Source organism: Oncorhynchus mykiss, chromosome 17, assembly GCF_013265735.2.
Source record: "Oncorhynchus mykiss isolate Arlee chromosome 17, USDA_OmykA_1.1, whole genome shotgun sequence".
In the NCBI taxonomy this organism is placed as follows: Eukaryota; Metazoa; Chordata; class Actinopteri; order Salmoniformes; family Salmonidae; genus Oncorhynchus; species Oncorhynchus mykiss.
In genome coordinates, this window is record NC_048581.1 from 50,134,628 (window position 1) to 50,158,019 (window position 23,392).

Sequence of the window (23,392 nt, forward strand, 5' to 3'; positions counted from 1 at the left end):
ATGTGGCCTATGGCTCAGTCACACTTATCTGCCCTCATTGGCTTGAAAGGTCTAGCCTGCCTTCCATCTTTGAGGACATTGTTAGAGCTCGACTAGCTTGTCAATATAGGCAACATTTGCAACACGTCAAAAACTTGAGGTTGAAAGGGATGTGTTGACTCAAACCTTTATTTTTAAAACCGCATGTTTATTTGTTTTAAAAAATAAAAAGTTTACATTTCATTGTCACTAATAGAAACAGTACGGAAGCACTGAAAGACTGAGAAGCTTCACAGCTCTTCAAGTATGTTCATTCAGTTTATAGATTTGTTTATAGTCTCAGCAGGGGCAGATCCAACAGGCCAGGCCAAGAGTGCGGGGCTTCAAGCTGAGCATATTCTGACTCAGTCCTGATCCAATCAGGCCCAACGTCGCGTTTAGCTCGTCCAATAGAAACAAGTCAAGAACCCATCACTTGCTTGATCCAGTGATAAATTTGATATTGTCCACAGCAGTGCACTGTAGCTAGTCACATCAAACCTCCCAAAAAGAAGAGCGATTTGGTGAAATGGGCAAAGACTGGGGTGATTGAGAAGACGGGCAGAGGAAGACAAACACGGAAGAGAACATATTGGGAGTAAGAAAATGGAGAAAGGAGAGATTTTAGGGTTAAAGAGAGAAAAGGAAGAGAGATTTTGGATGTAGAGAAAAGGAGAACGGAAAAAGGGTAAAGTCACTAGCCATGTGGATCATCAACATGCCAGCTGTTTACCTTCCCAATCCTGCCACAAGAGAAAGCCCTCAAGCATCTGCATGAATGACTGCAATAACAAGAAGAAAAATTCAATACCACTTGAATCAATTCTAAAAGCAAGAAAACATCTTCCACGTGTAAACAATTTCACTGCTTGGAGAGAGCGAGAGAAGTAAGTGTGCAGATCTCCTGGCTCCTCATCCTCCTTTCCGCTAAACCTGCCCTTTGTGCTGGCCTGGTTCCACCACATGCATCAGAGGCAGAGTACGGGTTTGTTAGTTAGTCACCCCCCACCAGGCCTGTCCCTCATTGTTCAGGGAGCCCCGCCCCACCGTCGCCTCCCTTCGTCACTCATTAAGAGAGCCCCACCCCTGTAGGTCAACTAGGGGACAGCAGGAAGCGATCCAGGTACTGCGAGATGACCTCCCAGTTCCTCCACAGGAAGGCGAGGAGGACGACAAAGAGCAGCGTGGAGAAGGTGCGGCTGCGCGTCTTCATCAGGGGCACCACGCAGTTGGCCACGGTGGAGACGAATACCAGGAGCACGGCCATGACGGCTAGCAGTACGTTGATGAGCTTGCCCAGCAAGGTCCGGGCCGTGGCGTTCTCTAGGCCCTCTAGCTGGACCACCTGCTGCTGTTGTTGCTGCAGCTCCATCTTGGAGATACGCGTCTGGCACACCTCCAGAGCCTCCTACATATGGGGGGGGGGGGGGGGGGGGGGGGGGGCATGGTTAAACAGGTTGGAATGTCACCAACTCGCTTCACCACAAACACAGCGAGACCCTATCGTAAAACATATCAAGGGGGGAGGAAGAACAAATGGAGTTCACAGGAGCTAAAAATTATGAGGTAAAAAATAATCCATATTTAAATTGTTGACAAAAACCCACCTGAATGTCTCTAGCTCTCTCGTAAGACTGATAGGCAATCTTCTCCTCCATGCTGGCCAGCTCCTGCTTCAGGTTCAGGATCTCATTCTGGTGCAGCTCTGTTAAGTCATTCAGCTGCTCCTCCAAACGCTCACACCTGAACACACACACACGGTACCAATCAAACATTTCCTTTCATTAACCCCTCCCCACCCTCTGAGGACAAAAAATATATTTGAATATTTTTTTACAGATTTTGCTACATATACATGTATTATTTTAATTTATTATAAAATGTGTCATGAAAGGAAGTGTTAGTGGAAATGTTTGCTGGTGCTGAGTGATAAGAGTTCTTTTGAACTGAGAAAGTATACCGGTATTCTAAATTTAGTAACAAGGGGATTTTGCATCTCTTAGCAACTTGAGTAACTGCCGAGTTCAGTGAGTATGTACTCTGCCTTCAGAAAGTATTCATACCCCTTGACTTGTTCCACATTTTGTGTTAGAGCCTAAATTCAAAATGTATTAAATAGATCGTTCTCATGCATCTATCTATACACAATAACCCATAATGGCAAAGTGAAAACATGTTTAGTTTTTTGCAAATATATTGAAAATTAAATATCTCAATTTACATACGTATTCACACCCAGAAGTCAATACATGTTAGAAGCACCTTTGCCCGCAATTACAGCTGCGAGTCTTTCTGGAGAAGTCTAAGAGCTTTGCACACTTGGATTGTACCATTTTTCCCCATTATTCTTTTCAACATTCTTCAAGCTCTGTCAAATTGGTTGTTGATCATTGCTAGACAACCATTTTCAGGTTTTGCCATAGATTTTCAAGCAGATTTAAATCCAAACTGTAAAGACCATTCACTGTCTTCTTGGTAAGCAACTCCAGTGTATATGTGGCCTTATGTTTTAGGTTATTGTCCTGCTGAAAGGTGAATTCATCTCCCAGTGTCTGGTGGAAAGCGGACTGAACCAGGTTTTCCGCTAGGATTTTACATGTGCTTAGCTCCATTCGGTTTATTTTTTATCCTGAAAAACTCCCCAGTCCTTAATGATTACATGAACACCCATAACAATTCAGCCACCAACTGCATTAAAATATGGAGATAAGAAGTCTAATCTAATGTGTTGTATTGGATTTGCACCAAACATAACAGTTCAAATTTCAGGACAACAAGTTGTAAAATGTTTTGGAATATTTTAATTCTGTACAGGCTTCCTTTTCACTCCGTCAATTAAGCTAGGTTAGTACTTTTTGAGTAACTACAATGTTTTTCCTATCACAACTATTAAACTCTGTTTTAAAAGTCACCATTGGCCACATTGTGAAATCCCTGAGCGGTTTCCTTCCTCTCTGGCAACTGAGTGGAGAAGGACGCCTGTGTCTTTGTATTGGCCATGCAACTTCTGACTTCTTAAAGCAAATTTTTACTCAACTAATTTAGGCTTGCCATAACAAAAGCGGTTGAATACTTAGACACAACATTTCAGCATTTTTAATTAATTTGTAAAAAATGTCAAAACACACAATTCCACTTTGACATTATGGGGTATTTAGAATATTTTAATTCTGTTAAGGGTTTATTTTCACTGTCAATTAGACTAGGTTAGTATTTTAGAATAAGGCTGTAATGTAACAAAATGTGGAAAAAGTCAAGAGGTGGGAATACTTTGAAGGCACAGTGGCTACGGAAAGTATTCAGACTCCTTGACTTTGTTAGAGCCTTATTCTAAAATTAATTAAATAGTCACACCCCCCCCCCCCCCCCCCCAAACTACACACAATACCCCATAATGACAAAGCGAAAACAGGATTAGACATTTTTGCTAATTTATACAAAATAAATAAAACTGAAATAGATTTCCATAAGTATTCAGACCCTTTACTCAGTACTTTGTTGAAGCCCCTTTGGCAGCAATTACAGCATTGACTCTTCTTGGGTACACTACAAGCTTGGCACACCTGTATTTGGGGAGTTTCTCCCACTGGGGAAACTGATGCTCCCTGCATCTGACGGTCAGTCTCAGCAGAGGGAGAGAGAAGCAGAGAGTCCACCTCCCACGGTCCCTGCTCGCTCCTTTCCTCCGGTGAGACTGACCAGAAAGAGAGGACACAGTCTTAAACCTGATGGCGAACCTCGAGTCGCACCACATTATTTCTGCCTCATGCACAAATTCATGTTGTTCCTATAACTAGAGAAGGTTAAATATTCCTCTATATTAAAATAGATACGACGAGCTGCTAATAATAAAAACGCAGGCCTATCGATACATTTGGCTACTCAATTCATTAATTCATTGCAGCTGCAGTGCTGGTTGTAGCACTGGTGGAAGTAGGGAGATGTGTTTTTGTTTTGTGTTGACAATGCTTAATAAAAACTTAAACATGAACTCCGTTATAAAAAAAAGCAGCTCTTTGCTGTATTCTTTGACAGTCTCTCTTTAGTCATAGTTTTCAAAGTTGAAGTCTCAAGTAGTCTAGTATCAAACTTTGCTGTGGGGGTCGTGGAAGCTGTAGGCATGGTGATTTGAACTAACCTCTGGCGAGCACATGGAGGGCTGTGCGGCCCCCCAAAGAAATGCCACCCCACACCATGACTGACCCACCGCCAAACCGATCATGCTGGAGGATGTTGCAGGCAACAGAACGTTCTCCACGGCGTCTCCAGACTGTCACGTCTGTCACGTGCTCAATGTGAACCTGCTTTCATCTGTGAAGAGCACAGGGAGCCAGTGGCAAATTTGCCAATCTTGTGTTCTCTGGCAAATGCCAAACGTCCTGCACGGTGTTGGGCTGTAAGCACAACCCCCACCTGTGGACGTCGGGCCCTCATACCACCCTCATGGAGTCTGTTTCTGACCGTTTGAGCAGATACATGCACATTTGTGGCCTGCTGGAGGTCATTTTGCAGGGCTCTGGCAGTGCTCCTCCTTGAACAAAGGCGGAAGTAGCGGTCCTGCTGCTGGGTTGTTGCCCTCCTACGGCCTCCTCCACATCTCCTGATGTACTGGCCTGTCTCCTGAGAAGTGGTCTGTGGTCACCACCTGCAGAACCACTCCTTTATTGAGGGTTTCTTGCTAATTGCCTATAATTTCCACCTGTTGTCTATTCCATTTGCACAACAGCATGTTAAACTTATTGTCAATCAGTGTTGCTTCCTATGTGGACAGTTTGATTTCACAGAAGTGTGATTGACTTGCAGTTACATTGTGTTGCTTAAGTGTTCCCTTTATTTTTTTGAGCAGATATATATATATATATATATATATATATATATATATATATATATATATATATATATATATATATATATATATATATATATATATATATATATATATATATATATAAGCACAAGGCTTTATCATTTTTACATTTGAGTCATTTAGCAGACATTATTTTACAGAGCGACTAAAAGCAGCAATTAGGATTAAATGTCTTGCTCAAGGGCACATCGACAGATGTTTCAACAAGTCGGCTCTGGGATGCGAACCCGTGACCTTTCAGTTACTGGCCTTACCCTTTTAACCGCTAGGCTACCTGCCACCCAGGTAGCCTTTTCTACAGAAATGTTTGATCAACTAAAAATGCCTTGAAGGTCGCCCAGTCGATCGACCTGTTGGTAACCACTGGTCTAGTCTATTTAATACCGGTTGCGTTGTCGTTTGTGTGTGGCATGCAGTGGCTACCTGTATCTCTCCTCCTGCAAGGCCTGCATGATCATGGTGTAGTCTCTCTGGTAATGGCTTTTCAGGCTGTCAAACGACTCATCCAGCCGACCTTGGCTGTCCCGGAGCTCCTGGACCTCGTGGAGCAGCGTGTCCAAGCCCAAGCTCTGGCCGTGCTCCAGTGTGTTCAGGCCCTTAGAGCTGGGCGGGCCCCCGGGGGCCCCTGTGATGCTGTTGGCCCCAGCCGAGCCGGAGGTGGCACTGGAGCAGTCGTCCTCGCTGCCGTACTTGGGGCTAGAAGCCCCCCCCAGGGTCCTGGACCCACCAGTCCCCAGAACGTGACCATCTTCCTGGGGCTCGTCCAGGGAGTCCTTCAGGGCAGAGATGTTGTCTGCGCTGCCAAACTTGTTGCGGATGAGGGAGGCGATCTCTCGAGGCTTGGACACCACGGCCCCGGCCGCCGAGTGAGTGGCGTGGGAGAAGCTAGAGAGGCCACCGGTGACCTGTTGGGGGAGATGGGTCAGTTACTAACTAGGGAGGGAGGGGGGACTACGGTGGTAGTGAAAACACATGGGACAGAGATACCAGACCTGGGTTCAACTTAGGGATGTGACAAATGGACAATTTTTCAGAATAAATCAGAAAATTCCACATCAATTCACAATGCATAATAATGGTCCTAATGCATGACCGCTGGGCCGGGCAATGAAATTAATACTTCTGCAGTCATATACCCTTAAAGGCGCCTCAGCCACGGCATGTTTGTCTGTAAGGGTACGTTTAAGCTTTTGAAAATGTCGACACAAAAACCTTGGAGATAGTTTCGAAGCGCGACTGAACGGGCATTTTACTTGTCTGGAAAGGAATACCCCTGAAGCGGTACTAACTACCAGAAGTGTCACTCAAATAATCAAGAACTGACTGCGTGCAACTTTAGGTCTAAAATTGGTTAAATACCTTAACAAAACATTTAGTAGAAAGAAAATTTATTCGATAGGAATCGACTGGTAAGATTATTATTTTTTTAAGTAAAAAAACGGAGGAGACCGATTAGTTGCCGTGCTTCGCAAACACTTGCATCTTTCTTAGCGAGCGACAGCGAGAGAGGGGAGGGGCAGAGTATAGGCAGGTCGGCCACCAGGCAGAACTGTGCACTAGGCCTATCTGTCGGCAATCAGAAGCTGTACCACGCAATGTACTTCGCAATTTCTTAACTTATAATGTCTCTCAACTTCAGCAAACCAATGAACAGGCTAGGAAATTCTACATGCAACAGACCAAAGACTGAACACACACATGCATCATTAGCGAAGAGAAAGAGCAGGCGAGCCCCCTGCACTTTGATTTTCATATTGTGTGTGGGGGAGGAAATACTTTTTCCATTTGGGATTATTCTTAACGTTAGGATCCCGATTTAGTTTAAAACGTTTCACAACCCTAGTTCAAATACCACTTAATCTTTCAAATACTTTTAGCGTTTGATTTAGTCTGCCTGGAGTGACTGATGGGTACGGTTTGCGACTCTTCTATAAGTTAATGCACCAGTCAAGCCCAGCTAAAGTATGAAATTATTTCTAATAGTATTTAGGAACCCAGGTCTGAGACATACATATTCTACACACAATCTATTGAATTCTGTTCGAAACTGTGTGCTGCTAATTACTCTGAAAAGGACAGGTGGCTAAAACCAGACAAACTAGATTTTAATGGTGGCGGTGGTAGTACTCACATTAACAGTTGCAGTGGCACACTAGTGGTAGAAATAACACTGGTGAAAAATAATGATGACCTCATAAGGAAAGTACATGTGATGTTAAAATGTTCATAACGCTAACCTTAGCGCCCACGCCCTTGAGGCCTTGGTGCATGTCTCGGAGCACGTCTTTGGGCTGACGGGGGATACCGTTGTGCTCCACCTCTCTCAGTTTGCGGTGGTAGTGCTCCAGCTTCCTCTGCAGCTGCTGGATGGTCTGGGCCGACTTCTGGTTCTTCTTCTCAAACACCTGTTTGATGCGGGCACTCTGCTGCTTGTCCGCGTTGTTGGCCAGCTTCAGGTACTCGGCCACGTTGTCGTCTCTGGCCGTCTGCTCAATCTTGATCTGCTCTGTGAGCTTGAGGATCTTCTGCTGTAGCTGGGCAATGGCCTGTTTTGTGCGCTGGGGGTCGGGTGTGGTGTCGACCGAGTCCAGCCCGTAACCGTCAGCTCCGCAGGAGAGGGCGTTGGGCGATACGGCTGGGCCGGAACCGTCCAGACAATCCAGCTGACTCAGGTAAGACAGAGTAACGAGGAGGAAGAGAAGATAGGAGGAGAGAAGGATAGATCAGAGACTGTCGTGTAAGATTGAGGAAGAGCATTAAAAGTAGCCTAAATGGAGTGGAAAGTAACTATAAGGCAAACATGATCAAATCAGCCAACACCATATCATCATAATACAGGGTCTCCAATCAAAAACACATTTTGACCAATGTGTAAAATAATGTTAATTGTGTAGATAATCACCCAAGAAAACCCAGTGGTCCAAACCTCATGTCTCTATCATAATCCCTTCAAAAGTTAAGTTTTTACCCTTGTAGGATGGTCAGACTTAGGGTGACTAAATGACAACCCATTTTTTATATCACACACACAACCGTTCAAAAGGTTTGGGGTCACTTAGAAATGTCCTCGTTTTCGAAAGAAAAAATTCAAAATCTAAATAACATCAAATTGATCAGAAATACAGTGTAGACATTGTTAATGTTGTGAATGACAATTGTAGCTGGAAACAGCGGATTTTTAATGGAATATCTCAATAGGTGTACAGAGGCCCATTATCTGCAACCATCATTCCTGTGTTCCAATAGCACGTTGTGTTAGCTAATCCAAGTTTATCATTTTAAAAGGCTATTTAATCATTAGAAAACCCTTATTCAATTATGTTAGCACAGCTGAAAACTGTTGTTCTGCTTAAATAAGCAATACAACTGGCCTTCTTCAGACTAGATGAGTATCTGGAGCGTAAGCATTTGTGAGTTTGATTACAAGCTCAAAATTGCCAGAAACAAAGAACTTTCTTCCGAAACTCATCAGTCTATTCTTGTTCTGAGAAATGAAGGCTATTCCATGCAAGAAATTGCCAAGAAACTGAAGATCTCATACAACGCTGTGTACTACTCCCTTCACAGAACAGCGAAAACTGGATCTAACCAGAATATAAAGAGTCGGAGAACCTGGTGCACAACTGAGCAAGAGGACAAGTACATTAGTGTGCCTAGTTCGAGAAACAGCCGCCTCCCAAGTCCTCAACTGGGAGCATCATTTAATAGTACCGGCAAAAACACCAGTCTCAACTTCAACAGTGAAGAGGCGACTCCGGGATGCTGACCTTCTAGGCAAAATGGTTTTCTAATGATCAATTAGCCTTTTAAAATGATAAACTTGGATTAGCTAACACAACACATTGGAACACAGGAGTGATGGTTGCTGGTAATGGACCTCTGTAGATATTCCATAAAATTTAAATAAATCAGTTTCCAGCAATAGTCATTTACAACATTAACAATGTCTACACTGCATTTCTGATCAATTTGATGTTTTTATTTTGTCCATTTTAAAATAACAAGGACATTTCTGCGTGACCCCGAACTTTTAAACTGTAGGGTATATCTCTATCGCGTCAGCTAGGCTGGATTCAGTGAAAGGAAGCCCGTAGCCTTAATTCTGACAGGCTCACTTTCCCATTGAACTAGTCGTCATTCTCGAATCCGCAGGACATAAAATAGAGGTAAGATGGATATCGATTGAGACATGAAATATACGCTTTTCATATTAAGTCGAAATTCCTCTTTCGAAGATTTCTCATAAAAACAAGCGTTGCTCGGTGAAATGGCAATGGATTACGGAGCATGTTCCAAGCTTTTTGTTGTCAAAGCCTTTTACATTTAATGACATTTGTGAAATACTCCTTTGGTGACCCGTGGAAACAACTGACGACAACGACAAAATTGTAAACCCTCAAAAGTTATGAGATGCCTGCACTGCTATATCAACAGAGCTCTGTGCTTATTATCGGATATATTAAGATACAAAACATGACCTTTTTGGACATAACGTTAATGACACATTAGAGAAAGACCCCACTGAACGATTCAGAACACAAATAATCAGATGTCTTGGCAAAATGTGTTTTATAACATAAGGAAGCTTTGGGTTTGTGGTAGATTCTGCCTATTATAACATACAGAAGGGACATTTTCCCCCCCTCTGGGCAGTGGCTGGACACCCTACATAATGTTACCTCAGACTGACTTACCACAAAGGAGCATGTTAATAATTTGTAAAAACAGCCAAGTCGTACCTTGCATAAATAATCTCCAGAGGAATCCATGTCTATATACTGAGCAGTAATCCATCAGACAGGGATGCCACCATACACAGTGTGTGTGTGTGTGTGTGTGTGTAACTTCCCTACTCACAGTAAATGAGGTGGCTTAACTGAAAAGCTAAAGCTTTATTCTCAAACAGAAAAAAATAAATGTTATGTTCTCAAATCTATTTTCTACACAGAGAGGTGGGATTCTAGAATGTCGGTGCTGGAGATCGGACCATAAATCATTCATTCTGGCCTGTTCTGGGGGGTTGGGCCAGGCGAAGGCCACTAACTACAGTGGAGTTGCACTCCCATCCCACCTTCCATCACTGTCAGTTCAGACAGCTTATGTAACAGACAGCCAGTGGGGGTGGACAGGACTTTTGCTTTCTCAAAGACCGACAGACTGTGTCGCTCAACTACAGACACATCCAGATGCTACTGTAGCTAGCCACGAGCGTGTTAGCTGCTCATGTAACACGAGTCAATTACAGTTCACACAGTAGGTCTGCTGTTGGTGGAACAGACTGCTCAGGTTGGTTATCCTACTGCCCGATTCATACCCTTCCTGCTCAAAAGGCTTGGTGGTGTCATCAAGCATTGTGAGGTGACTGCTAGGGTTATGCACTGTGCATGATGGGTATACCTCAGACACAATGATGGGCTAGTTGTACTAGTTGTCTAGGAGTTCAACAATCCCAACAGTGTAAAGGATTCAGAAATGCACTGTCCTGCTACTAAGTCAGTCAGTATTCATTCATTGGCAAAATATTGTTAATACAGTGTACTCAATTTCTATGGATTTGAGCAATTCCAGTGAGGACCAGTCTACATCTAAAATGTTGGAGGACAGTGTCAGAGATGTCAGGGAACCATCCGCTTTTCAGCTTGTTTTGGCCTGCAAGTCAAGCCTTCGCTGGCTGACCTGAAGTACTCTTGGAGACAGCCACAGCTAAATATAGAAAGGCTTAGAGCACATAGTGACCAACACACACACACAGACACACACACACTGACCTGCCAGTAATGACAGTTCCTTTCACTCCTTCATCCAAGAACATCCAGAGGAAGGCGAGCCAGTTAGCCCAATATGATACATTTCATTTCACAGTAAATCATCATGAATTTCTGACCTTCCAATACTGCACCTCCATTTAGATATGCGTTTTCTCTAGCAGCAGCTGCTTGTTAATTACATGTTGTTTTAAATATAGGTGAAAAGCTTGCAGTGGCCAGTCTGCACCAGTGGGTAGGTTTTACAGGGGACCAACCCCTGCAGGGCCCTAGTTTCAACTCACCCTGTCAGGCTCCTCAGTGGAGTGGTACCCGGAAGTGAGCAGCATGTCGGCCAGGGCGGGGCTGGTGGGCGTGTCCGTGGTGGAGGAGGAGCGCGGGCGGCCAGCCTGCAGCAGCATAACCTCCTGGGTACTCCTCCGGTGGATCTGGGGGCTGCCTTTCTGGGGGGGGTCCCCGGTCCCCCCCGCCTTAGTGCGGCGGCTCTGCAGACTGGTCCCTCGCTTCATTATGGGGGGCGCGCCACGGATTTGCTGCAGAACGCGGCTCAGAGCTGCAGGGGGAGCGGAGGAAGTAGTGTGGGGGTCAGAGTCCGGACCGGGTGCCGAGTGGGCGTCCCCAACCTCTGGCCCCCCACCGTCAGGGGGCTCAAGGGCGGGGCCACCTGAGGAGGAGGCGGCGGCGTCGTGCGGGGAGACGGACGAGCGGCGGCGCTGCGGCTGGAAAAGCTGCTTCAGGCCGTGGCCAAGCGCGCCCATGTTCTCCAGTGCATTGTGGGTGATTTTGGACAGGCCGTGCTCCGACTCAGATGCCCTTCGGCCCACCTCCTGCTCCGCCCGACCTCCCGCATCCGGCTCCTCAGGACTCTGCTCACTACTAGCCTGATCCATCAGGGGGCGCCAGGCTGATGCTCAGCCACAGGGTTAACTCTGGGGGTGCGGGGGTCTAGCTACGCCCCAACACCACACCCCCTTTGAGAGACAGCTTCAAAAGTCGGGAAGCAAGGAGTATGGCGCTCACTCACTCGGGCCCTGTGCGCGTGCATGCGGATTGGCTCAAAGACATGCTTGTCTAACACAAAAAGGAAAATAAAAATGGATTATGACATGCAACAGTGGGTGGATGGGACAAAAGAAAGCACCAGAATTAAAACAATGATTACAAAAAGCAGCAGAGTTTGAACTCGTGTCAGCTTTGAGACATTGAGGCTTGAGTTTAGTTGACTCAATATATATTTGTATGTTCAAATATTATTTTTTATTACAATATTACACTGAACAAAAATATAAAAACGCAGCATGTAAAGTTTTGGTTCCATGTTTCATGAGCTGAAATATAAGATCCCAGAAATGTTCCAGACGCACAAAAAAGCTTCTCTCAAATTGTGTGCACAAATTAGTTTACGTCCCTGTTAGTGAGCATTTCTCCTTTGACAAGACAATCCAGCCACCTGACAGATTTGGCATATCAAGAAGCTGATTAAACAGGATGATCATTACACCGGTGCACCTTGTGCTGGGACAATAAAAGCCCACTCAAAACCGTGCAGTTGTCACAATACAATGCCACAGATGTCTCAAGTTGAGGCAGCGTGCAATTGGCATGCAATGATAATTTCTCAACCATAATCCGCCTCCTGCCAAATTCTCTCAAATGACGTTGTAGGTCCAACCAGCCTCACAACCACAGACCACGTGTATGGCCTCGTGTGGACGAGCGGTTTGCTGATGTCAACGTTGTGAAAAGACTACCCCATGGTGGCTGTGGGGTTATGGTATGGGCAGGAATAAGCTATGGACAACGAACACAATTGCATTTTAAATCGATGACAATTTGAACGCACAAAGACACCATGACGAGATCCTGAGGTGCCCAGCATCTGTATTCCCAGTCATGTGAAATCCATAGAGTCGGGTCTAATGAATTTATTTAAATTGACTGATTTCCTTACACGAACTGTAACTAAAATCTTTGAAATTGTTGCATTTATATTTTTGTTCAGTATGGTAAATCCATATGAGCCAAACCACAACGTCTGTGATGTCCAAACCCACTTATAAAACAACTCTACTAAAGAAAGCAGTCTTCTACAGCAATGACGGATGTCGTGCTAAACAAAATACTTTCCAAAAACAATTTCTGAAATGCTGGGGTTTTATTGTACAGTTTCCATAGATAGTGGCACTTCAGTGTGTCATATTGCAAACGCACTTTTAGAGGAAGAAAGCATGTCACAGGACCTGGGTTAACTAGCCTAATCTGACTGTTAACCTCTGCCTGACGAGGAAACCACAAACACTGCCTTAATATGTTATTTACTTAGACAGTCATTTGTAGTCTAATATAAGACACAGCATTTCAGAAACTATTTCTTTACTAAAATGGGTGCCAAAAAAACATCCTTTGAGGATTTTGAATGAGTTTAAAGTAAATAGTATGAAAAAGATGAGTAATAATGAAACAAAATATAAATGAATATAATGGAATCTTCTGGTGGTTTCTTATCTGGCTGAGGCACCCAGAGTTGCGCCATGATATCCCTGTAGAGAGCCTGGACCTCAGAGACCAGATCAAGCATGGAGCAGTGAGCGGAGATGGCTAAGGCTAAATCCACATCGTCTGAGAGTTGAGCTCCAGGAAAGCACTTTATATAAAGACTGTATTTTACTTAGCACAGCATAGAAAGGGGGAAGAGATATGGAGGAAGAGAGCGCGAGGGAAAAGGAGAGAGCAAGAAAGAGGGGGAAAAAAAAGAAAGAGCCAGGGAGATAGATCTTACCCTCCGTCCAGCTTCTCCTATTCCGGCTTACAGCTCAGGGTTGGCTGCGGAGGAAGAAGTCAACATCAGAGGGAAATCACTATCAAAATGGAACCAATGACGAGATACAAATAAATGACGCTGGCAACGGCGGCACACGGACCCGTGCTCAAATCAGCCGTGTACAAACTGCACAGAATCAACCAGACCTGTACACACTCACACGTTGAGGGGCTTCAGGGACTCCTCCTAGAATACATTTTGAGAAGTCCTCATCTTAACAGCAAATATCTCCACTGCCCTGTGCACACAAAATATGAGACCATGACATGAAGGTGTGTGGAACACCTCACAGTGATGACTCCATACAGATTACTCAGGAGTAGAGGTCGACCGATTAATTAGGGCCGATTACAAGTTATCACAATCGGAAATCTGTATTTTTGAGCACCGATTTGCCGATTTTTTAAATTATTTTTTAATGTAACTAGGCAAGTCAGTTAAGAACACATTCTTATTTTCACGGCCTAGGAACGGTGGGTTAACTGCCTTGTTCAGGGGCAGAAAGAAAAATGTTCACATTGTCAGCCCGGGGGATCCAATCTTGCAACCTTACAGTTAACTAGTCCAACGCAATAACGACCTGCCTCTCTCTCGTTGCACTCCACAAGGAGACTGCCTGTTACGCGAATGCAGTAAGCCAAGGTAAGTTGTTAGCTAGCATTAAACATATCTTATAAAAAACAATCATAATCACTAGTTAACTACACATGGTTGATGATATTACTAGATATTATCTAGCGTGTCCTGCGTTGCATATAATCTGACTGAGCATACAAGCATACAAGTATCTAAGTATCTGACTGAGCGGTGGTAGGCAGAAGCAGGCGCGTAAACATTCATTCAAACAGCACTTTCGTGCGTTTTGCCAGCAGCTCTTCGTTGTGCGTCAAGCATTGCGCTGTTTATGACTTCAAGCCTATCAACTCCCGAGATGAGGCTGGTGTAACAGAAGTGAAATGTAACAGAAGTGAAATAGCTAGTTAGCGCGCGCTAATAGCATTTCAAACGTCACTCGCTCTGAGCCTTTTAGTAGTTGTTCCCCTTGCTCTGCATGGGTAACGCTGCTTCGATGGTGGCTGTTGTCGTTGTGTCCCTGGTTCGAGCCCAGGGAGGAGTGAGGAGAGGGACCGAAACTATACTGTTACACTGGAAATACTATAAGAACATCCAATAGTCGAAGGTTAATTAAATACAAATGGTATAGAGGGAAATAGTCCTATAATAACTACAACCTAAAACATCTTACCTGGTAATATTGAAGACTCATGTTAAAAGGAACCACCAGCTTTCATATATTCTGAGCAAGGAACTGAAACGTTAGCTTTCTTACATTGCACATATTGCACTTTTACTTTCTTCTCCAACACTTTGTTTTTGCATTATTTAAACCAAATTGAACATGTTTCATTATTTACTTGAGGCTAAATTGATTTTATTGATGTATTATATTAAGTTAAAATAAGTGTTCAAAGCTTTGACTTTAAGCTTGAGAGACACTGACAAGCAGAGCTCCTTTTGTGCAGTGAGCAAAGAACCTGCTTTTGAGTCAAAGCCTTCATCCCAAATGGAACCAAATCCCCCTACATAGTACACTACTTTTGATGGGCTCTGGTCAAAAAGTAGTGCACTATACATGGGACAGGGTGCCGCTTCGGACAGAGTAAGTGCCTGTCAGTGGAACCCACCAACCACACCAGTCGCCCAATACGCACATAACTAAAGGAAGAGGAAAAGGGAAAGAATTCAGTCACCACCAGTTTACTGGCACCAGCAGGACACGATGCCTCCCACACAACTCCCTACCCACTCGCAAATTATGATACATCACCAGAATTTCCATCTCACATCAGAAGATTGGAGGACGCAGAAAGAAACTGCCTGCAAAGCGCAACGCCTAAATACAGCATAGAAAAACACACTACTAATGACAGAGTGAAAGTATCCCAAATGGATAGGATTGGGAGATTGTTTCATTTGAGTAAGTCCCTTCCTCATAGCTGGAACACTAAGCCTGTAACACTAACCCAACACTGAGGTAACACTGAGGTAACACTATGGCTAATCTCGCCCAGAAGCGCTGCACACTTAGCCGTAACTAACACTTGACCTCACCAAATGAGCTAAAGTAGATGTCAACAACAGGCATATCTGCATACTCCTCATCTATCAGTGGAAATCCCCTAACGCTCTTACCCGTTCCCCTCCTCATTTCACCCCATGTTTAACTTATTGCGAGCGAGACTGAAAGGTCTGGCTATATATAGGCCCATTTGCAGGCCTGAATTCACTGAGGGGACGCAGTGGTTAACAAGTGAGCAGGTAGGCTACACACAAACGAAACAAAAGCACACACAGTGACATGCATGTTCCACAGAGTGATTAGGGAGTCTAATGGCATTATGAATGCATTATTAAATAGACAGGAGTGACTCCAAGACTCGGCACAGCTATTGTACGTCACTGTCAACAAGCAGGCACCCCAAACCATCTTATGGATAAAACACCCTCTGCCACAATATGAGCCTTCATAGAAGTATGGAACACAATACCTAATGCTGTAATATCTGTGCTGTAAATCTGCCACAGATTTAGTCCAAAATGCACATCCACTGCTGCAGTTTCAAACATCCATTTTACTCAAGTCAGTTAAGGACAAATTCTTATTTACAATGATGGCCTAGGAACAGTGGTTTAATTGCCTTGTTCATGGGCAGAACGACAGATTTTGACCTTGTCGGCTCGGGGATTCGATCTGGAAACCTTTCGGTTACTGGCCCAACGCTCTAACCACTAGGCTACCTGCTGCCCCGATCTACAAGTACATGGACAAGTGTACTAACAGACATTCACACAGTGAAGCACACCATGACACCCCCAGTCTTTTTTCCTCTGTTAGGGTGCTACATTATCTCTGTCTGAAGTGAGTCAGCCAGCACTCTCCTATCACTGGGAAGATCTCAATTGCATCCTCCCTCCTTCTCAAAACCCATTGGATGATAAAGCCAGAGGTCACTTCCCTCTGACCTTCTCCTCCAATGGGTTTTGAGAAGGAGATGAGGAGAGGACGCGAGGAGTATGCAATTGAGATCACCCCCCTCTTTCCCTCGGCCGCCTCATGCACTGCAGCCTTCCAAGGTCACACCAGCATGTGTGTAATGTGTGTGTGTCTCTCTCTATAGTCTATACTGCATGTGCCTACATGGAGAAGATATTTGCAACCATATCTGTACTGGTGTCCATTCACTGTAACTGTCTACTTTCACATGGCATCTACAGCAGGGCCCTTTGTCCAGGAAGAGGACAATGTCTTAATGAGCTGTGTCTGCCTGCATCCATCTTTTCATCTATTTTTACCACTGTTCATCTACCAAAAGCTATTCTTCATTCTGATGAAAGCCAACATGGCTGTAACATTAATGCCACAACTATTTCAGGCTCCATTTTTTAAAGCTCAAAAGCGGCCTTCTTTTTCACAAAAATAGCTCTCGGAAAGGTGCAATTGGCAATTAGTCTAGGATCCCTTTAGTTTGGCTAGCTACTTTAGTTTGGCTTTACTGGGAAGCATACCTGGAGTTCCGGTCATCAGCAGGCCTATTGGGATTTCACTGCATAGAAAAAGCCTAAGTATTCCAAGGAAATTTCCAAAACCCACTTCCTTTGAACACTCTTTCAAAGTACAAGAGCTGGGATGTTCTTTCCTCTTCGGTCAACAGTTTCCACTGATGTTTCGGGATGTCACATGCTGAAAATGAAAGAGGGTAGAAATATGTCAGGGCAGGTTTTCAAACATCTTTATCATTAACCCAATGAGTCCCACTATATCGCTGGTGCGTTTTGGACTTCTAAACCAATTTAAACATTGTGTTTGAGCTTCTGGTTTGTACAATTGAATTGGTATATTTCTTCTGCATCCATAGATTCCATTAGTCTGTGTGCTTAGTGGGGGCTGAGCTAGAGCGGTGTTTGTGAGACAAGGGCGTAGAGTCCAAAGAGCTCTTCTACATAGAAGATAATTGGAACTCCCAGGACATAGAGTCTATAATAAGCTCAGTTTCTGTCAAACTCCACACAATTAATTCTGTACTTACAGTATTCATCATGTTTTTGCTTTGGTGGACCTTATTTTATTGACATTTGTCGATAAAACTCATGAACGCACCGGTTTTATGACAAATTGTTGTGTTCTACTTGTAATCCTGGTTGTCCTATAAAGAAAATAGTTGTAAACAAAATTGTATTTGTGAAGCTAATGTAAGGGCTGAACATGCAGACAAATGAAAGTCAGATATATGATTTTTGCTGGGATCTCAGGACTGATAGGGTTAAGATCATGGTCCATCCATGGTCTACAAATTTACTTAAATATGATCATAATGATTTTGAGAAACTCCCTGGAGTTCAATTACACATTTCATAACTGTGGTTAAGTATCAAAAGTAAAAGTATAAATGATTTAAAGTTCCTTATATTAAAGCAAACCAGATGGCACCATTTTCTTGTATTGTTAATTTACAGAAAGCCATGGGCACACTCCAACATTCAGACATCATTTACAAACGAAGCATGTGTGTTTAGTGAGTCCGCCAGATCAGAGGCAGTAGGGATGACCAGGGATGTTCGGTTGACAAGTGCGTGAATTTGACTGTTTTCCTGTCCTGCTAAGCATTCAAAATGTAACGACTACTTATGGGTGTCAAGGAAAATGTATGTGAAAAGTATAATATGTATGTGTATGTGAAAAGTATAATATTTTCTTAAGGAATGTAGTGAAGTAAAAGTAGTCAAAAATATAAATAGTAAAGTAAAGTGCCGATGACCCCCAAAAAACGACTTAAGTACTTTACACCACTGGACGTAATACAGTACATTCTCCAGAATCAATTTGCTATTGCACTGCATATCCTTCTGTCTAGTCCAGTGGGCTGTCATAAACACTAAGACAAAACAGGTGCACAGACACTGGCCTGGGATAGGCAAACCAATGCCAACATATTCAAGGGATGTGATGGACATACCTGTCAACGCAAAGCACTAGAATAGCTAGGCCTAATACAATCCTGGCTAAATCGTGTGAGATTAGTTCAACTGCCACAACCAGTCGGCTACCTAGATAGCTAACTTTGCCTCCACTGAGTAGCCTATTTCTGTGAGTTTGCTATTTCTTAGCTAACTGACTGAGATCGATTTTCCAATCAATGAAATAATAGTTGTGTGGGGGTTGTTTTTACAATAGGAGACATTAGCTAGTTGACTATCGAGCTAAACGCAGAGCTGTTAGCGGAATTAATCCGATAAACGTAATCAGACAGATAGCCGTTGATAAATGTGTTTGCTGCAAGATATGTGGAGGTGTTCACGCCCAAAACCGGCCTGTGCGTAATTAGCTAGCGATAAAACACCTAGCTAATTACAGTCACCCTTCAATCTAACCGCAAGGTATTGCTAAGCAAATGACTACATACCTTAACTACCGAGATTATAAAGTGGAAAATAACAATTATCCCATCCCATTTCAGAATAGAAAATGACAGCCGCGCAAACGTCACCGTCAGTGGCCAAACACTACCGCCAGCATCATCAATATGAGCATGCTATGAGCATTTAGCTAGCTATTAGCATAGGTGTGGATTTTTTTTTTAATCGAGGCTAGCTAATGTTACATCCACTATCGTGGACAGGCCTAATTAAAATGCTAACCCGGCAATAGACAAAACATGAAAAAGATGGTTTGTTTTCAGACACACTTTTGTTGTTGCGTATGGCTAATGATCTCACAGACAGCCTGAAAACATCCACCCACCCGGTGTTTTGTAGGATGTAACGACATAGCTAGCTAACGTTAGCTAGCAGGTTTGTGACCGTGGATTTCCACCGCAGCACAGACGTTACACAGGCTGAGTGGCGTCCATGCTACTCCCTCCCTGACAGACACCACACTGAATAACAAGTTACACCTATTTACTAACTTAGCCAATATTAATAGCAAACGTTAGCTAATTTAATTCAATGACAATGTAGCTAGCGCGCATATGTTTATTGGAAATGTATGATAGGGCATGGTTGATCATATATGAATGCTGACACACCCCAACACAAACCGTAGTCAGATCATGCCCAAACAGTAACGACACATTAAAGTAAATCACTTGCACCCACACAACTAGCTAACGCTTATCTAGTAAGATAGCTAACGTTACTCCCAACCAACCTGTTCTAAAGGTAGCTAGATAGGTTTAGCGATAGCCAGCTAAATCGAGCTAGCTAGCCAGCCTGCTACTACACAGCTAGCTTAGCTAACACCAGGTTGAACAGAAGTTGATAAACAATACACCTCTTTCGAGAATATACAACTACAAAATGAGCAATTCTATACTCGACATTGATATTACAGTTCTCCAATCAAACTATATTGTGTATTTATATATTACAACTTACATGGGCGCTGAGAGGATTGTGTTGATGAACGTTCATTTCTCCCGATGGAACACTCCCACGATGACGTCATAGAGCGTTTTCAACGTAGGTGGTGATAGGGCCACTCATCTGACATTTATTTTGATACGGAGAGGACAAACCGTCTGGTAAGATACTTCAATATTATAATGTAAAAGGTTCAAATCTATATATATATATGTATGTATGGGCTCTGGAGCGGCACAGCGGTCTAAGGCACTGTACTACAGTCCCTGGTTCGAATCCAGGCTGTGTCACATCCGGCCTTGATTGGGAGTCTCATAGGACAGCTCATAATTGGCCCAGCGTCGTCCGGGTTTGTCCAGGGTAGGCAGTCTGAAGGCCGCCTTCATTGCAAATAACAATTTGTTCTTAACTACCTTGCCTAGTTAAATAAACGTTAAATAAATCAAATTTAAAAAAACATGTAGGAAGGGATAAGGAGAAAGTGACTGGTAGTAGGATTAATAATAATATTAATATATAGCAGTGTAAACAGGGCTGAAAAGTGACTGGTAACAGGAATATATAAATACTATGGTAAAATACTAATGGTATTTTTTTATATATATTTTTTATTTCACCTTTATTTAACCAGGTGGGCTAGTTGAGAACAAGCTCTCATTTGCAACTGCGACCTGGCCAAGATAAAGCATAGCAGTGTGAACAGACAACAACACAGAGTTACACATGGAGTAAAAAATAAACAATAAACAAGTCAATAACATAGTAGAAAGAAAATAATCTATATACACTGTGTGCAAAGGGCATGAGGAGGTAGGCAATAAATAGGCATGAGGAGTGAATAATTACAATTTAGCAGATTAACACTGGAGTGATAAATGATCAGATGAACATGTGCAGGTAGAGATACTGGTGTGCAAAAGAGCAGAAAGTAAATAAAATAAAAACAGTATGGGGATGAGGTAGGTAAATTGGGTGGGCTATATACCGATGGACTATGTACAACTGCAGCGATCGGTTAGCTGCTCAGATAGCAGATGTTTAAAGTTGGTGAGGGAGATAAAAGTCTCCAACTTCAGAGATTTTTGCAAATCGTTCCAGTCGCAGGCAGCAGAGAACTGGAAGGAAAGGCGGCCAAATGAGGTTTTGGCTTTAGGGATGATCAGTGAGATACACCTGCTGGAGCGCGTGCTATGGGTGGGTGTTGCCATCGTGACCAGTGAACTGAGATAAGGCGGTGCTTTACCTAGCATAGACTTGTAGATGACCTGGAGCCAGTGGGTCTGGCGACGAACATGTAATATATAATATATACAGTGCATTCAGAAAGCATTCAGACCCCTTGACTTTTTCCAAAAATGTTTATGTTACAGCCTTATTCTAAAATCGTCTTTTTCCCGTTGATCAATCTAAACACAATAACCCATAATGAAGAAGCAAGAACAGGTTTGTAGACATTTTTGCAAATTTATATGAAATATGACGTTTACATAAATATTCAGACCCTCAGTGCCTTATTGAAGCACCTTTGGCACCGATTATCACAGAGTCTTCTTGGGTATGATGCTACAAGCTTGGCAAACCTGTATTTAGGGAGATTCTCCCATTCTTCTCTGCAGATCCTCTCAAGCTCTGTCAGGTTGGATTGGGAGCACCGCTACACAGCTATTTTCAGGTAGATAGGGTTCAAGTCCAGGCTCTGGCTGGGCCACTCAAGGACATTCAGAGACTTGTCCCAAAACCACTCCTGCGTTGTTTTGACTGTGTGCTTAGGGTCATTGTCCTGTTGGAAGGTGAACCTTCGCCCCAGCCTGAGTGCTCCGGAGCAGGTTTTCATCAAGGATCACTCTGTACTTTGCTCCATTTATCTTTCCCTGCCGCTGAAAAACATCCCCACAGCATGATGCTGCCACCACCATGCTCCACTGTAGGGATGGTGCCAGGTTTCCTCCAGACGTGACGCTTGTCAGTCAGGCCAAAGAGTTCAATCTTGGAGAGATTCAATCATCAGACCAGAGAATCATGTTTCTCATTGTCTGGGAGTTCTTTAGGTGCCTTTTGGCAAACTCCAAGCGGGCTGTCATGTGCCTTTTACTGAGGAGTGACTTCCGTCTGTCCACTCTACTAGAAAGGCCTCAATGGTGGAGTGCTGCAGAGATGATTGTCCTTCTGGAAGGTTCTCCCATCTCCAGAGGAACTCTGGACCTCTGTCAGAGTGACCATCGGGTTCCTGGTCATCTCCCTGATCAAGGCCCTTCTCCCCCGAATGCTCAGTTTGGCCGGGAAGCCAGCACTAGGAATAATCTTGGTGGTTCCAAACTGCTTCCATTTAAGAATGATGGAGGTCACTAGGTTCTTGGGGTCCTTCAATGCTGCAGGAATTTTGTGGTACCTTTCCCCAGATCTGTGCCTTGACACAATCCTGTCTTGGAGCTCTACAAACAATTCCTTTGACCTCATGGCTTGGTTTTACGTCTGACATGCACTGTCAACTGTCGGAGCTTATATAGACAATTGTCGTTGAAATTACCACAAGGGACACCTGAAGTCAATCTTAAATGAATCATTCTTTATTATCAGCAAGCTGGAGAGGTTCCAACAAACTTAATGCACCAATTAGTACACATCTGTCAGGAGCTCCGCCGGGGCAGTCCCATTAGTTGTCTTATATACTGCTTCAACAGACAAGTTATATTTGCATGATTTAGCTTATTCATTATTCATAATTTGGTTTATTTATGTGACCGACCAATACCTCATGAGGCTTCTTCTCTCCAAGCTGAGACCTTTGAAACTGAGACACCCTTTTCAGTTCTCAAAACAATGTTCTGGGCGTACTCCCAAATTGCTTATACTGATAGTGAGGATTCCTCCCAGGCACGATCAACCAGTCACATGCATGAACTCAGTCTAATTGGTTATTAGAAAAGCACAAACATAAAATGTTCCTTCACACAGGTGTGTGCCTTTCCAAATCATGCCCAATCATTTCAATTTACCACAGGTGGACTCCAATCAAGTTGTAGAAACATCTCAAGGATGATAAATGGAAACAGGATGCACCTGAGCTCAATTTTGAGTCTCATAGCTAGGGGTCTGAAAACTTGTAAATAATGCATTTCTGTTTTTCATTTTTAATAAATGTGCAAACAATTCTACTAACCTGTTTTCACTTTGCCATTATGGGGTATTGTGTGTAGATTATTTAATCAATTTTAGAATACGGCTGCAATGTAACAAAATGTCGAAACAGTCAGGGGATCTGAGTACTTTCCGAATGCACTGCACATGTAAACATGAGTAATAGTGACGAGCAGCAGGATAAATCAATAGATACTAATTAGCAGAAGCATAGATATGTGCATGTGTGTGTGTGGTGTCAGTAATGAGTGTGTGAGTGAGGGTGTGTGTGTGTGTGTGTGTGTGTGTGTGTGTGTGTGTGTGTGTGTGTGTGTGTGTGTGTTTGTGTGTGTGTGTGTGTGAGAGAGTAAGAGTGACAATGAA

The 23,392-nt window shown here is 43.5% G+C and overlaps 1 protein-coding gene across 6 annotated transcripts; it reads right to left on the reverse strand.

The window, feature by feature from the left end:
• Positions 1–150: 150 nt before the first annotated feature.
• On the reverse strand, positions 151–20,064 carry tmcc1b (transmembrane and coiled-coil domain family 1b). 6 transcript variants are annotated; one of them, XM_036948197.1, is made up of 9 exons: positions 19,907–20,064; positions 17,039–17,213; positions 13,632–13,709; positions 13,430–13,473; positions 10,935–11,721; positions 7,123–7,548; positions 5,309–5,790; positions 1,626–1,761; positions 151–1,426 (listed from the first exon to the last, which is right to left on the reverse strand). In XM_036948197.1, the coding sequence occupies exons 5-9, from the start codon at positions 11,538–11,540 to the stop codon at positions 1,112–1,114; spliced, it is 1,965 nt and encodes a 654-aa protein (XP_036804092.1). In that variant the 5' UTR covers positions 11,541–11,721; positions 13,430–13,473; positions 13,632–13,709; positions 17,039–17,213; positions 19,907–20,064; the 3' UTR covers positions 151–1,111. The 6 variants fall into 6 exon arrangements, with proteins under 6 accessions (XP_036804092.1, XP_036804093.1, XP_036804089.1 ...); XM_036948198.1 differs by lacking the exon at positions 13,632–13,709 and having other exon boundaries at positions 10,935–11,203; XM_036948194.1 differs by lacking the exon at positions 13,632–13,709.
• Positions 20,065–23,392: the final 3,328 nt, after the last annotated feature.

Excerpts from the sequence above, each read along its gene's own strand:
- tmcc1b (XM_036948194.1), bottom strand. The coding sequence starts at position 11,540 with ATGGATCAGGCTAGTAGTGAGCAGAGTCCTGAGGAGCCGGATGCGGGA. Across the intron at positions 1,762-5,308 it reads TTGCAGGAGGAGAGATACAG|GTGTGAGCGTTTGGAGGAGC; the intron begins GTAGCCACTGCA and ends GTGTGTGTTCAG. Across the intron at positions 1,427-1,625 it reads AGAGAGCTAGAGACATTCAG|GAGGCTCTGGAGGTGTGCCA; the intron begins GTGGGTTTTTGT and ends CCCCATATGTAG.